The following is a 16,135-nucleotide window of genomic DNA, read 5'->3' on the forward strand; positions in this document are numbered from 1 at the left end:
CAATCTTGCAGCATACATTAATATTCCAACGTGCCGAGCCAATCAGAACGCGGCGCCAAACTCATAAGGTTGGCATCCGCATAGCCCTCTTTACTTTCTTGACAGATTGGAGAACGCATATCGCATAAGTATGATCGTTTAGATTATTTGTTGTTAATCATTGACCAAGTAAACTTTGGTTAATGTGTTAATTCTGTTTAAAGTTTATAAAATAAAATTGACGATGTGTTTGTACTGCTTTTATTTGTATTTTGAGGGTAAATTGACTTATAAAATGTGACAATAAAATTAAATAAAAACTGAATCCAACAAAGGTTTGAAAAGGATCGGCCCTTACTGTCTCGTCCTCTGTCGCGTCGCAGCAACACTGCCCAATCGTATGGCCCCGCACGTACTATTTCCAGCGCCGCGCCGATAAACTCCACGGCCAAGGCAACGACGACCTTCAAGCAATGCTTTGTGCACCGCGCCGCGCCGCCTTGGCTCAGCTGCGCTTTGTTGCTGGAATGAAAACTCTCCACTCGATGGACCACTATGTTTGTTTAATAATACAAGCGTTTCCTCAATCACTTAATATTTATTGAATTTTTTTTACTATAAATGGACTGTATCTCACATTGTTACTGGTCTAGCAGAAACGCAGCCTTTGTCGGTTTGGCGTGCAACGCCCTGTTGTCACGTTGACTGAAATGTCCGGCATGTCTAAGAAAAACGAAATAAAAAAGCAAGTTACATAATTTTGAACTCAACACTGTCTCATAGATGAATTAAAAGATATTAGGATTGACGCCGCGTAACCACTGACTTTCGTCGCTCACGTGAAACAAAATGTTCTTCTTTGGCGATATTTCGTCTCTCAGTTTAAACATCAGAGCGTCGTCCAAAATTAATTTGATTTCCGCAGCCTCGTGCGTCTTCAGCACGTTATCCAACGGCTTGAACGAGTACTTGCCCACGCATATATCAAAAAATTCGTTGGTCGTTAAACTTTTCTGAAAATAAACGTCATTTTCCTTAATAGTTTTCAGGCTGATCTCGAAGTGTTCGCTGACGAATATCTTCAGGTGGTTAAATATAGCGGACGGCATTTCCGTTAGATCGTCGAGATGGATAAAGAACTTCAACGTTTTGAAAGGTTTCACGAATTTTTTTACATCCCGGTCGTACGACTTGAGCAAATACCGTCGATCGACGTTCATACTTTTAACAAATTCCACAACGCTCAGTATAAAGTGCTGACTTTTGGCGTCTTCCGCTTGCAGCATCAACGGCAGCAAACCCGCTTTCCAAAACATCACGTAGATCGTGTCCAGCGGGATATCGTCGATCGGATTCCCCGAAGTTTCTTCGAACAGGAACATTTTCAGCACTGGATTCTTTATCCCGTCCAAATTGGCCGCGGTTATTTTAACCGTTTTGGTGCTAGTCTCGATTTGGACGCCGAGTTCCCTCTCTATCCTCGTATTTAACGGCTGACATACTTTCGCCATTATAAAAGGGTGCTTCTTCAACACGGTAACGTCTACGCTATTAACGGCGAAGTCCCATATTTTGAAAGACGAGCCGTTATAGAACGAGAACGTTTCCGGATTCAGTCTGTGCTCGCCGAGCAGCAAATCGCCAATCTTCAACGCGACGTCTTCCTTCTTCAGCTTGTAATTTCCTCCCAGCTTCCCCTCACCCCAATGCTCGACGAATCTTACGACGTCGGACTGAATTTCCCTGCATTTTTCGAATTTTCCGGAAATGAGCGCGTAAACGTTGGCCCCGAAGAACTTTTCCCTTTTCTGGTGGCTATAGAGGAATATATTCGGAAACTGACTGGTTGTATTTTTGTCTGGCGTGAATGCGTATACGTTTTCGTTATCGTTCGTCGTGTTGAGTACGTCTTTGCGTTTGTTACTCGTAGGTTTCAGTTTTATCGCGACATTTTCTTCGCCGGAAGCCGGTTTCACCATGAAAGTCTTTCCGATGTCTTTACTCAGCTGCGCCGTAGTGAAGTATACGAATTTTACCGAACGGACGTCCTCCGTCGATGTGGATTCCCATAATTTCGCTATCGTCTTCCTAAAGTTGAATTTACCGTTGGTTACCGAGTCGATGGTCTTCATGTTGTCGGAGACCTGTTTAAATTTGATGACGTATGTTTCCGCTTCCCCGGAATCGATCGAGTGAAGCTCGATTATAACGTCCCCGAATCCTTTCCACTCTCGACTGTTGACCGATATCCGATAGTCCTTGACGTTAGCGTCGAGCGCCAAACTTACGGCCCAGTAGGCCACGGCGGAGTAGATGTACAACCTTAATTGTCCTTCGTCGAGTTTGGTGTTTTTCACGTGGTATTTCTGAAAAAATCGTAAACAAATTAATAAATACAAATTAGAGATAAGCATAGTTACTATCGAAAACCGGCTTCCTCTCTAAAGTTTTCACTTTGACGTTAAATAACAGGTGTTTTTAGGGGTATGGAACTAAATGGAATAAAACAAATAAATTGACATGAAATTTACTGTATTCGAAGGGAATCATCGCAATTAAAATATCACTTCTATCATACGACCCACACGACTGGCTCGGACGTACTAGTCTAATCTGAACGTCCAATTTTTAATGACTTTTTCCAATATTGTGGACGTATATCGGCAATAACGCCGGGATCCTCCTGTGATCAATCGTTTCGGGCTTATCGTCGACCTCACATATTCCCACGCGGTTACCAAATGTTTCCTTCAATAAATCATCGAGCATAGTTGTTCAATTGAACCAAAAAGTCAGCAATTATGGCAGTCTGTACCTGTAACGCTGTGGTCAGCATCGTTTGTAAATAAGTACGGACCAATTGTTCCATCACTCCAAATACGGTTTATTGACGTATCCATTCAAGCAAAAGTGAACTTAATAGCTTATGCCAATCGGGATCAAGGGCAATCTGGTCAAACTGAACATAATTCACTTGACAGTTCACAAAATGGCCATCAGTTAAAAAAGTATCGGCAACTTAAAAACACCCTTTATTTTCCACGACCTGTCGCTTCGGATTCAACCGAAAGTTTCAGTTACATTGGTTATTCGAAATGGAACACCCCTTATGTCATTTTGCGATTTTGTCTAACCGTCTTTAAAATATTTGATAATGTAAAAAAATTGTATTAAATTGCATATTTGTGTGGTTTTTGAAAATTCGATCCTCATGTTTGCAAAATGTTCAAAAATCATCTTAATCTCACGTTTTTGTTATTGCTGTTGTCTACTTTTATATAATTGATTAGGTTGAATAATAATTAGGTTTTTTGATGGTATCGTATTTCCTCAATTGGTTTCGAAAATAATTTGGACCCATAAATCGAAGTTTCCAAGAGGGACAATAATAAGTAAAAATGAATGAATGTTCTCTCATTGATCCCCGTAACCCTTCGAGGTGGCCTCCGCGGTCTCCTAAATTGGCACCACTTGATTTTTATTTGTGGGGATATAACAAAAGTAAAGAGAATACCAGAAAAGAACTATTTGAGACGGCTCGAACAGCTTTTGTCTATGAACAAATTCTACGAGCCACAGTAGATGTAGAAAGAAAACTCGAAAAGTACCTGGTAAATGTTAATTAATGTCGTACATTAACAACACTAGAGCTGCTCTCCAGTATTTTGTAAACAAAACAAATTAACTCTGTCGTATTGGAGGCTTTTTTATAATAAAAGAGAACTCCACTACTAATAATAATAATAATAATAATAAATAATAATAATAAGTCCTTTATTTAACCTGCGTCATGAGGTTCAGATATAAGCGCCCGAGATACCTGGCCGAGAGTCCCACATTCTAACCTCTCAAACCATAGAATAAGAACACCACAGACCACCGAACAAAACCCTGATGCAACAAACCCTAAGACTTTGAAAATGTGAATATTTAGGGTCAAGTTTCGGACACGCTGCATGAAAATAGACAACAACAATAACAAAAACGACATTTTCATTGTCATGATTGACATGATGAACAACCTCGTACAAATGATGACCGTCTCAAAATAATCTGCCCACATAAGTCAGCGTCGCCTGCGCGGGGATCTCATTCAAATGTATAAATGTAAACAGGTGGATCTTTTCAAAGGCATATTACAGAGTCAGCCATGAGCATCTTGTTCGTAAATTTCAGACTGTTACTGGGACTGTTATATTATATATTTCCAGACAACTTCTGATGGCCTGTGGTCTCCCTCAGGGTTCACACATAATTCCAATTTTCCTTAATTTGTTTATAAGAGATCTGAATGAAGCGGGTCTGTATTCTGGGTATCCTTTACATAAAACAACTGAATCATTTATCGATGTCTTGTGGTGTAGAAAAAATTGTCTTGATCTAAATGCTGAAAAGTGTTTTAATATTACTTCTCGCTGGACTAACACTTTGTTACCAAGAGCATGAGAAGTCTTGATTTTATTACACGTTATACTACACTGCAATCACCCTACTGTTTTAAAATCGCCGCATCGGTAGTTTGGTCTCCACATTGGTAGATTGGAGACTGTTTAAATGGCATATCTGAGATCTGCATATGTGAGCTTGTTATAATAGAAGGCCTATAAATTAGAAGAACCCACTCCGATGTCTAGACTTTGTCCGTGAGTTTTAAATCTATCAATGTTTTATATTTCGTTTAATCACGCAAACTGTGGCTATTTATTAAAGACAAAATTAAAAGAAGTGGTTGATTGTAACTAGTGTGTTACTGTTTTTTACTTTGTGATAACTATTTTACTGTTTTTTTAAACTAGTTTTTCCTGTTTTTTTTTGCAACTTTAAATCTTTCCTTACGTAAGTTGGTGCTTTTGCATTTTGCTATTTTTTATTTATATCGATATCGTAGTTTTTTATTTTGTAAATTGGCTCAGCCGTTGAAATAAATATCATTCATGACGCATACAGCGTAAATGGCGCCACGTATGTCTGCCAAACGAAGTTTTGTGTGTTGAAATGGTTGGATGTTATTTACGAACCTCACGATGATAATAATAATCCGGGAATTCAGTCAGCGCCTCTAAGCTAATCGATTCATCCGCTCCCACTACAAATAAATTTGAATCTGAATTAATACAGTTGCTGAACTGCGCGTATTTCTACTAGCAGTATTAAATTCATCTCACCACTTTTGATCATCCGCCTGCCAATCGGCTTTCCAGAGAATGATTTCTAAAAAAAAATGGCTTGTTAGGCATCGAACCAAAAATGGAATATGTTACACTACTTGCTAGTTGACATTTGCAATAAATTGATATAATTAAGTCCATGCATTGTTGAATACTTATATCTATTTATCTAGTACGATATTGATTTGATATACAATGTGTCCATCAGGATTCAAAACATGGGAACCTGTTGAAGATAGAGCTTAGGTTAAATTAGGAAAGGATTGTGTTTTTAACTTCAAAAATTTTAATGACCTGCTGAGATACTTGGGAAAAACCTTAATTTGACAATATAGATTTTTCCTTTCCGAAGAAGCCATCATAAACTAATTTTTTTATATGGCCCGATAAAATGTGCACCTTGCATCTCATTCCATTTTTCAAATTCAACGATGCCATGTTTTAGTTTTTAGTTACAAAGAAAATATCATTTTTTTCTATTTTTTAAAAGTATTTTTAAGTAGGAGGGAGAGATTTTTTTTTTCGGGAGATATAAATAGATAATGATGGTTTTCTGAGAAAGCATCGCCGGATATGAAATCTAAAAATACCGTCATCCAGTAGTATGAGAAAGGGTTATTAGTTTTTCGATATATCTTCAAATAAAGTCAGAAAAAAATTCCAAATATTTATAAACTTCGAAGAATCCAACTTTTTTCTAATTTAACCTATGTCAACAGGTACTACGATTCCCATGCTTAGGGTCCTTTTCATAGAGAATCTAAAGAATTGAAAAAAAAAGTAATTATAGAGTATCTATCTACTTGATGCCTAACATACAATTTATGGTAAGTATTTCCAAAACGTAGTAAGTAGATTTTTAAAACTTATGCAGTTCAAAAAATATTTAAAAACTCGCACACTTGACAAATCAGCAAATCCTTGAGCGCGATTCAATGTTCCCGATTTTAATAACAGTTGTTCGGTTGATCAACAGATACTTACAACTAGGTCAACAGATTGTCCATCTCCCTGACTGTCTTCTAAAAATCAAAGAGTTTTATCATAGTATATCTTCACAGGAAGAAATTTTGCTTTGCATACGAAAAATATGATGCATCCATAAGGACATTTCAAGTGCAACAAAACTTGATTATTGGATGACATCTTTTTTCACAACCAGTAAATATGTCAAAGTTATTTGCATTTATTTACACTTTTGTAATATTATATTGTTACGTACACAGGGTGAGTCAACAACAACAAAAAAGTTACGAGAAAATAGTAAATATAAAGGATTGTTGGATGAACAGTTTAAAATCTTTTGAAAGTGTACAGGGTGCCTCAAAAAATCGCAAATTTTGTTTTGAATTTCCGTTAAAATTCTTCAACTTTTTTCTTAATAACAATACCTACTTAAATGAAATAGATATATGCAACAAAATTTGCAACAACAAAATATTCCCGGTTCATGAGTGTGAGTAAAATACGAGCCAGTTTCAGTGAAGCTCTGAAGAAGCCAACATGATGGTTGGCGAAACGTCAGCAATTTCGACTCGGCAAAAACCGACGCAGGAGGAATCCAGAAGTTTTGTAAAAAGTATTACAGTGGCGTGTGGAAGTTTCTTTGAAAAATTCAATAAGTATTATATTTTATACATGCGCAGAGTACATTAGTTTTATACAACCCATGGAGCGCAAATCCAAGGGCTACAAATAGGGTGGTCTGGTGGGCAGTTCCAGAGTTCCTCGACTCTTTTGAAGTAAATAACGTCCAACTTGGTCAATTCAATATTAACTTTGAAAAAATATTATTTTAACTTTTCCGATATTTGTCCTTCTTTCTCTCTAAGGTTAAAATGAACAGGAGAAAGAACTTTGTTGGAGCCGTAGATAAAGCAACAGGTAGTTATTAGCATATTCAAATTCCGTTGTATATGTATTCACGTCATGGGTGAATAATTTTTCTTGCCAGTGTGGAAATTAGTATTTTTTCAGAAAAATTAAAATATAATGTTAATTAAATATATGTAAACTGACGCTGGTAAAGAAACTTTAGTCTAAAGTTGACTCACCCTATATCATCGTTGATTTAAAAAAAAAGTGTGTCGATTCCAATGGTAAAATTTCCGAAGTAATGGGTTTATTTTGTTTGGATCTAGTAATAATTTTCCCATCATAATATTAATTTTGTAAGTACCTTATAGAATTAAGTGTGCTGTCCATTTCCTTCACGTTGCGCTATTTGGCGAGGGTTTCTTAACGTTCAAAAACTCTTGTTTATTAGGTTCATACCGATTTTGCGATTTTAGCACACTGTACAACTACTCGTTTGTTCTCAAATTCGGCACTATATCCATTGAAATTAAAAAATCGGTTAAGTTATTTGACAGCCACTAACCACCAAAATGTCTATAATCTATATATCAAGCAAGATCTTTCTTATTTTAAGTGGAATAACCTATGCATTTGAAGAAAGACTTCAAAAGATATTTTCACTTAAATTTTTAATGTAAGTTTTTGCTCACTTTCAAAATAGTAACGCAGGCGACTAAAGTAGATTTCCTTCTGTAAGGAAGGAATATATAACAAAAGCTTTTAGTCGGCTAAAATATTTTAACTTCAATATTTTTTTTACAGATTCTGATAACTTGTCATTCCATTAAAAAACATTGTTAGGGGATTAAAAGAGAAGAATTGTTTTTATTTAAAAGCAGGTAAGGGTAATAAAGTTGTCATCTTAGACAAAGAAGACTATTTTCTACGAGTTGACAAACTCCTTGAAGAGTGTCCTTATAAGAAATTAAATAGAAATCCATTATCGAAGATGGTAAAAAGCACATTAAATAGTTGTAAAAACCTTATTACCCAAAATCTGAAATACAAATTGCAGACATCTAATCCTGCTTTGTCCAAATTATATTGTTTACCTAAAATAAAATAATAATAAATAAAAATAAAACTTTTAGTATCTTTTGATGTCTCCTCATTATTTCCAAGCGTTCCAGAAACTTTGGAATACCTCAGGAAAGTACTCGAATATAATAACCTCAGTATATATACAGAATATACAAGTGGACTTGATAGAGTCTTCAGGGCCGCAGGTCTTCGAAGTGTCTATCAGTCCAGATCAAAATTAAAAAATCTCTTGGGTAATCCCAAGGATAAACTAAATACCCTTGAAAAGTCGGGAATTTATGAAATATGTTGTAACGATTGTGACAAGTCATATGTAGAGCAAACCAAAAGATCAATTAATGTTCGATTTAAGGAACATTTAGCTCATTTAAAATTTGGTAGATTAGAAAAATCAAGTGTAGCCGAACATATGTTCAACAATAATCATAAGGTAGATATTAGTAATTTAAAATTAGTTAAACATGTAAATAATAGTAGAAAATTAGATGCCTACGAAAGCTTAGAAATTGTTAAGAGAGGGAATAAGGGACTGAACAAGGACAGAGGTCCAATCCCATTTAGCCCACTATACGCGCTGATTGGTTGCGTTAACAGTCCCCCTCCCACTTCCCGATGTGTATATATATATATAGAGAGAATATTTGTTCTATTAAGTTTAGTTTTAATCTACTCTGAAGATGCCAACTTGGTAAAATTGAGTTTCGGTTTGTGGTAAAACGCTTTATTGTGTCCTACTAACTTTGTCAAGAAATTGATAACACTAAGGTTCAACAAATGTGCTTCCCGCAGAATGGAGCTCTTTCTCATTACCATCGAAAACTTCAAGAATTTTAAATGGAAAAGGATAGATAGAGGTGGATTTATTGGAGGGCTCATGCGACAACATCACTAGATTTTTTTCTGGGAATATGTCAAAGGTGTTTATGGTAAAAAGTTCTTTTTTTTGCTTTTTTTTCCTGCAAACCCTTCAAGTGACTAATTAGATGACATACATGGTGGCGGTTTTTGAACTTGGCGCGGTTAGACCTCTTCCACTTACCTATTAGTTTTTGTTGTCGCTTATAGTTTCGTTTGTGTGTTTTGCTTCCTAAATGGTTCTTATAAAAATCTTCGTTCGTAAATTTCGTTGTGCAAACAGGGCACTCCAAGGCAGCGTCAAGCTCATCTCCTAAACATAAAGAACCACAAATCGGTATCGACTTGAAATTTTACTTATTCGCCAGCTAATCAAATAATAATATTAAAAAATATGCCTTTTGTAAGATGTCATTGAATAAATTGATATCATTTAATTTTCAAGAGAACAACAAATATTTACGGCCCTCAAAATTTCCTCCGTACTAACATTAGGCTATGCGCAGGGCCTCCCAAGATATTGAGCCGATCAGACGTCGGCGGCCATTTTACTTAGGCCAAATCGCTGTTCTCCAGGGCTAAAATGATTAGAGCTTACGTATATAACAGGTCTCGGGTTCAAACCAATTTATTTTGTTCTTGAAATATCTAATTTTATTATATATTAAGTCTTGAGTGCTTAAATTTTGTAAATTATATTGAGCAGCGTTCCCTAATTCAAAAAACTAGAAACTCTTTTCAATTCGTTGATTGATTGATTGATTGAAGTGTTCGGTTTTGAAAAACCAATTAAGGCAGCTTTTTCAAACTGGATTACGAACATAAGACGTTATAATTTATATTTTTTAATATAATCTTGTGAACGCAAAGTATTCGGATCCTTTGGAAAATAGACAATGACTTTCTTGCCGTTAACTGAACTAGCTAGGTATGTGAGGAAACTAAAAACTCTTTTTGAACTCATTTTCTTATGCTAATAATTGTTTAGACAGAAAAAACTGTTTCATTAACTGCGAAATAATTTTGTTCGCAGATGATTTTAAAGGCTACTTTGTAAAGCTGAGACAAATTCAAATCTTTTTTGTTGCAATTTTTGTGCCCTCTCTCTCTCTCTCTCTCTCTGAATGACACCGGTGAAAGATGCTCCAACATTTACGGAAATAAATGTCAATATCGGTCGATCGATAACTTGAAGTCGTCAAAAAGATCTTTTCCTAGGCTATCAACCTACCAATTGGTATTTCCTGACATAATGGCAAAAAAAAATCTTTTTCTGAGAAAAAATTAAATGCAACGTGTTGTCAAATTTTCCGATATATCAAATTTCACAGCCTACTAAAAAAGCAAACTATTATTATAATCTCGATAATTAGGAATGAATAATTTCTATCAAAAAAGATGCCTTATTTTTGTTATGGTCTCAAAACGTCAGTAATTAATAAAAACAATCCAATTTATAGGATATTAGAACGTCGTAATAATATCCATGGTTTTTTAAAAAATGTATAACTAAGAGAGACCACAAACTTTTATTTCAATAACAACCCATAATAAAGTGGAGCTGCTTAACAAAACTCAACCACTTTTGAGCTTTAAATTTTTTATCAACATCCTAAATTAGCGCCCTTGTTAGACTATTTAAAAAAATCTTTAAAAAAAATACATTCATAAAACGTAATTCGGTGGCAGGGCACTCAGTGGAAATCATATCACTCATAGCAAATTAATCGCCTAGGAAAAATTCATTTTAACTGTAAATTTATTAAAATCCATTTAGACATTTTGGAGTTATCGACATTTATTTCCGGAAATGTTGGAGCACATGTGTTCAATCTAAGTATCATTATTATAAGAAAATTTTGCAGGAAACGGGTCTTAAAATACAATTACGCTCTCTGGTGGCTATTTCAAAACTTCAAAAACAATTTCCAGCATTTTGTTATCGATTTACTTTTTTTTTTTTTTAGGAACATCCGTTTCCCCAATTCCGTACCTTGTTCCCCTTACGCGACAATTAAAATATTATGTGGACTGCGATTACTATCACCGACGTATATTTAAGAAACCTACCACGGCCGAATAGAAACGACAGAAGGGAGTCTAAAAATCTAAACTGCACTTACCGCTATTCCTATTATTTTTTCGCACCCTGTACTGGTGTTTATTCCCGTTGATGTGGTTTTCCTTGTCGTTAAAATGAACACTCTTCTGGCACACATCACAAAAGAATATCTTGTACGAATCTAAAACACACCAAATGGTTACATTAGTTGCATAATATCTTTAGGGTATTTTTTTTATTTATTATTATTATTATTATTATTACAGACAAATTTAAATAAATCTTGATGATGATGAAATGAACTTTTAAATCCATATTGTTTTTGTCATTTATTCTTATATTAAATACATTTTATTTTTATGATCGATTAAATAAAAATTAGGAAATAAGTAATTTAGTAGTTGATTAATAATTTACCCAGGAATATTAATTTTAATTATAAAGTTGTCAGTAGCATTAGTTAAATTTTATGGTTGCAAAATAAACTATTACCTTCTTTCGAAAAAAAAATAATTATTACTATTTTGCGTTGGTATTATTAGGTATTATTGGTATTATTAGGTTGGTTTGCGATAATGTGCCCAAACACTTCTTGATGAACTTGTTAATGTCAAGAACGCAAGCTGCAAGATATGCCTGGCCCTAATCGTCCCTAAAACCTTTCAATGAAGCGTCAAGTAAAGTGAATCAAATGCCGTTTACCGCACTTATTGCATAATATACTATTGGAATTCAAACTGGTGGTATGTGCATTACCGGATTTGGACCGATTTTCTGTAAGAAGTTTTACACTGTCAGCCATATCTGCAGCCTGATGTCAGAACGCCAGGTTTCGTCTACGGTGCGGATTCGATTGGTGTTAGTTGCTCAACTGACAAAGGAAAGTACCAGCACCAGTCAAAGAACCTGAAATTACAAAATTACAAAATATAAAAAAAAATAATGAATAGCTTTTTTGTAGCTTGCGAATTCCCTTTAAATTTAACAAGCTTGTTACTACTGCTTTCTTTTATTTTCAGACCAAACTTGATGCGAAACCCTTGATACTCAAAGCCCTTCACTGCACATAGTCATTAGAAAATGTGCTCAAACTTTGTTGATAAAGATTTTCACAAATTTTAAAAGTTACAAAAGTGCACATCAGATTAATTATTAATCAATTAGTACAATTACCACTACAACTTCGCAAAAGATATTTTAACTTTTAAAATTTGTAAAAACCAAAATCGTTAAGGATTTTACGTAAAATTTGGCCCAAAAATTTCAAAGCTAATAGGCAAACCGTTAGCAAGAGTATTTCTTTTAGAAAAATAATTTTTATTTGGGATCGTATTTGATTTTTGAATCAGCATTTAAATTTTTTCTCTTCTTTTCTGGCCGCCCTGTATTATACGGAAAACTCGTCACCAAAATATAGTTTCTCGAACTTGTTACTTAATATAGTATTTAAATTTTATCTCAAGATCGTATTTTTATAGAATAAATGGTTTAAAATTAAGTTAACAAGAAAGTGATTTGAACACTTTTTACTTTTTGTAATTTAGGCTTTATTCTACATAGAATGGAACCAGTTTCATCTTGTTTTGAAAATTTATATTTCCAAAAAATAATATCACAGGCAGAAACAACCAATCACTAAATACATAAAAATAACATAGGAGGCTTTGCTTCTGCGCAACACGATTTCAAATTCTGACAGTTCGTAAATTTTTACCAGGTTACAATAAATTTACAAACGAAGGAAAGGATTATATTCTTCCATTAATCTACGTTTAAATACTATTTTCAAAAATGACTCCATCCTGCGTAAAATAATCTTATAATTTATATAAGATAGATAATATATAGTCGGTAAGAGTTGCGATGGCAATTATGAAAGTTACCTGCCGTCGGTATTAAAGGAAATAACATTAGGGACGGACTCTCAAAAGTTTTGGTAAGAATATAATGTTTTTTGTTTATTTAGGTGGGTATGATAATAATTACATTTTTATTCTGTAATCTAATTCTATTTCACTGGCAGAGTCATCATTGAGATTAATTATAGTAAGATTTTTGTTGTTTTGTGTAGAAGTGTAAAAGTCCTCCATTTTTATAATTTCGGCCAAATTATCGCATGCATACTGTTTTTTAATTTCATATGAATTTAGGACTTCCAAAAGTTGAGTTTTTGTGTGATAAATCCCATTTTTCAGCTAATCCAAGGTAGAGACAACTTTGCGTTGATATTGTCCTTCTTATTAGGTCCTGATCGCTATTGTTCCCTTTCCTTTTCCGACGATATTGGCGTTTTTGTAAGTAGACAGGTTTCTTTTAAATCTTCTTATCGGATAAGTCCTCTATTGATTAGAGATTCATGATGATTTTTCACAACCTGATTTGCATCAAGCGACATTGTTATATTCTCGTAAAATAACTTTTAACATTCTTAAAGTTTTATTAGGTGCTGGCATATTTTGAGGAAATACTCACATGAATATGCCGTATCCAAACTTATTGCCAGCGGCCGTGTGGATTGTTGAATGCCGCAAGGTCATTGGTTTAAAACCTAGTTGCTACATAAGTTTCTGAATTATCGGCATAGGCAGGGACTCTATGATGGTGGGACATTTTGACTTCGTTTCTAGTACGAAAATTTGAGACTAGTAATAGAGTAACTCCATAGCTTGAATGATTATGTAAAATATCAAAATTATCGTCGAAGTTGTGCATTTCTGAATTTAAATGAACGGAATAGTTAGAATCCGAACTTTTATTTTTATACGCCTTGTTATGTTCGTTAATGGGTTTCCTAAGTGTTCTATCTGTTTGTCCGATAGAAGTTTTGGGACCAGATCGACATTGTAACTCGCAGACTCCGGATTTTTGAGTTTTTCGTAATTTAATATTATTGTTTTTTATTCTAACTATGCCATTCATTTAAATTCCGAAATGCACAATTTTGATGATAATTTTGATATTTTATATAATCATTCAAAAGCAAAAAACTAAATTTGTTGGAAGCTATGGAGTTGAACAAAATGAGATGTTCGAATTTATTACTTAATGACCAATTGGATTTAAATACGTCTCCGTTGTTAAATTTAAATTTATAACCCAATACCTACAATTAAAAATCTATTACTATCTGTTATTATATATAAGTGTCGGAATATAGTCATATTTTGTATTTGATAAAGGCACAGTGTTGCCCAAACAGCAGTCATTAAAAACTGTGAAAATCTGAATATTTTTTGTTCTAATTAAATTTGTATATCCAAAGTCTGTTGGATAAAATATCATAAGAAAATACCTGGTTGAAGGTCCATGGTAGGTTGGAAGTTTACAGAGAAAAAGAGAGCAAAAAAGGAGAAATATTATTTTTTTACCAAATAGATAAATGGATTCACTGTCCCATTCTGATTATTTGTGCATGCTTACGTGGCGCTGTTTTCGAAATATTCTTTTTTTTCTCTCTCTCCAAAATATTATATCACTGACGCTTTAACTTAACTTAACTTAACAGAAGGCTGAAATTTTTGTTGAAGTTTGGGCAATATTTGCAATAGACTTGTTGCTTCTGAAGTAATACAGGTGCTCCCACATACTTAAATTAAGAGCGAAACTTATATATATATATATATTACCTACTCATTTTAAATGTGCCAATAATTTTGAATAAACGCTATTTAAAGAGGAACATTTAAATTGATATGATTTACTTAGTTGCTTTAAATCACCAGATACTTTGAGAGTTATATATTTTTTGGCTTTGATCGACGTCAAGAGTTTCTCTTAAATTTTATTTGTATACTTTTAAATGTGCCGATAATTTTAAATAAATTCTGCTTAAAAAAAATTAGTTTGAATGTTATAAAAATTGTTTATATCATCTACTTCAAGGTTAAGTATCTAAACCTGAAAATAAACGATGCTAATATTATTATTTTAAGTCTAATGTTTCGACAAGTAATAAGTCAATGTTCTTTTCTGTTCTGAACACGAATTTATGTTAAAATTAAGAATACTTTTTCTTTTATGCAAGCAGGCCATTTGTCGGTTCAGATTAAGAAATCCTTTTTCGTGACTACGGAAAATTTCGAGTGCGGTCTATTTAAAGCATATTTGGATACGTGTTGTACAAAAATAGAATTGGAACAAAATTAATTGGATGATGAATAATATCATAAGAAAGTTACGACATACCAGTTCTCTAAGCTGTGTCTTATATTCGTTTCCTTTTCTACACACGCACGAAGTTATAAAAACAAAGTAGCAATCAATATGGTCTATTGTTGTGAATTCAATCACGTGTCTGCGTAATAACCTAGAAGCGATATATTATCAGAAGGTAGACGTGCAATCTGGTTAGAGGGTACATGACCGTATCCAAGGTCTTTACAATTCACGCGATCAAAGCCAAAGCTTAAAAATCACATAAAGTTGCGTCGCAAACCTATAGTCCGCTTCGTGTCGATTTACTTTTATAGTCCGGAACACGATAAATGGCCACGACTGTAATAAATAAATAAATAATCGTTTATTGAACACTTATAAATACAAAAACGTATTTTTGAAGTCAGGAAGAGTACAAACAAGATAAATATATTACATATAAACAGCTAAACCATAAGAATAATTAATTTATAAAATAACTTCGATCTACTGTGCCTGATGAGTAACAAATTCGTTTATGGAATAGAAACAATGCTCTTGAAAAAACAACAACAATTATATTAAGTATATTTTTTTGTGTAGTACACAACCTCTATCTTAATGTTATGATATTGTCAGCTGTTCGCGTCATGCAGCTGTGATATCCAGCATGAGTCGGAAAACCAGACAAAGTTGAGCGGATTTCAACTAAGGTTTGGAGAATAAACATACATGGTAACGTAAGTATTTCCAAGTTTTTGAATATTGGACGGCAGTGGCTCGACGGCGGAACACCCCCAAGAACAAAAACCTGAGAAGACAATTTACCGCACAGGTAAACACCAAGGACTTTGACTGGTTCAGATTTTTTACTTCTTCTAGAAGAAAGTTAGAGTCTTTGTTTTATGGGAGTTTAATTTAAGTTTATTTGCAGAGAACCACTGCTCAATCAAGGAGAGTGTAGTGACAGCCTTCTTATTTAAATTAGTTAGATCTTTCTCCGATTCAATCAACGATGCGTCATTTGTTGCAAATACTA

At 34.0% G+C, this 16,135-nt stretch overlaps 1 protein-coding gene across 5 annotated transcripts; it reads right to left on the reverse strand.

The window, feature by feature from the left end:
* Positions 1 to 448: 448 nt before the first annotated feature.
* Positions 449 to 15,303, reverse strand: LOC132707150 (uncharacterized). 5 transcript variants are annotated; one of them, XM_060678863.1, is made up of 9 exons: positions 15,148 to 15,295; positions 13,435 to 13,585; positions 11,719 to 11,868; positions 11,024 to 11,143; positions 9,085 to 9,213; positions 6,132 to 6,169; positions 5,145 to 5,190; positions 4,998 to 5,083; positions 453 to 2,345 (listed from the first exon to the last, which is right to left on the reverse strand). In XM_060678863.1, exons 3-9 carry the CDS (start codon positions 11,762 to 11,764, stop codon positions 768 to 770), a joined length of 2,043 nt encoding a protein of 680 aa, XP_060534846.1. In that variant the 5' UTR covers positions 11,765 to 11,868; positions 13,435 to 13,585; positions 15,148 to 15,295; the 3' UTR covers positions 453 to 767. The 5 variants fall into 5 exon arrangements, with proteins under 5 accessions (XP_060534850.1, XP_060534846.1, XP_060534845.1 ...); XM_060678862.1 differs by lacking the exon at positions 13,435 to 13,585 and having other exon boundaries at positions 456 to 2,345; positions 15,148 to 15,303; XM_060678864.1 differs by lacking the exon at positions 13,435 to 13,585 and having other exon boundaries at positions 459 to 2,345; positions 4,998 to 5,065; positions 15,148 to 15,303.
* Between the last annotated feature and the right edge of the window lie 832 nt (positions 15,304 to 16,135).

Source organism: Cylas formicarius, unplaced genomic scaffold (assembly GCF_029955315.1).
Source record: "Cylas formicarius isolate icCylForm1 unplaced genomic scaffold, icCylForm1.1 PGA_scaffold_9__14_contigs__length_23061073, whole genome shotgun sequence".
Taxonomy (NCBI): Eukaryota; Metazoa; Arthropoda; class Insecta; order Coleoptera; family Brentidae; genus Cylas; species Cylas formicarius.

What these genes read in the sequence shown, in the direction of transcription:
- LOC132707150 (XM_060678863.1), bottom strand. Translation starts at nt 11,764, where the DNA reads ATGGCTGACAGTGTAAAACTTCTTACAGAAAATCGGTCCAAATCCG. An exon ending in GACAATCTGTTGACCTAGTT is followed by an intron (nt 5,191 to 6,131) that starts GTAAGTATCTGT and finishes ATTTTTTTTTAG; the next exon opens with AAATCATTCTCTGGAAAGCC. An exon ending in ATTATTATTATCATCGTGAG is followed by an intron (nt 2,346 to 4,997) that starts GTTCGTAAATAA and finishes CGATTTTTTCAG; the next exon opens with AAATACCACGTGAAAAACAC.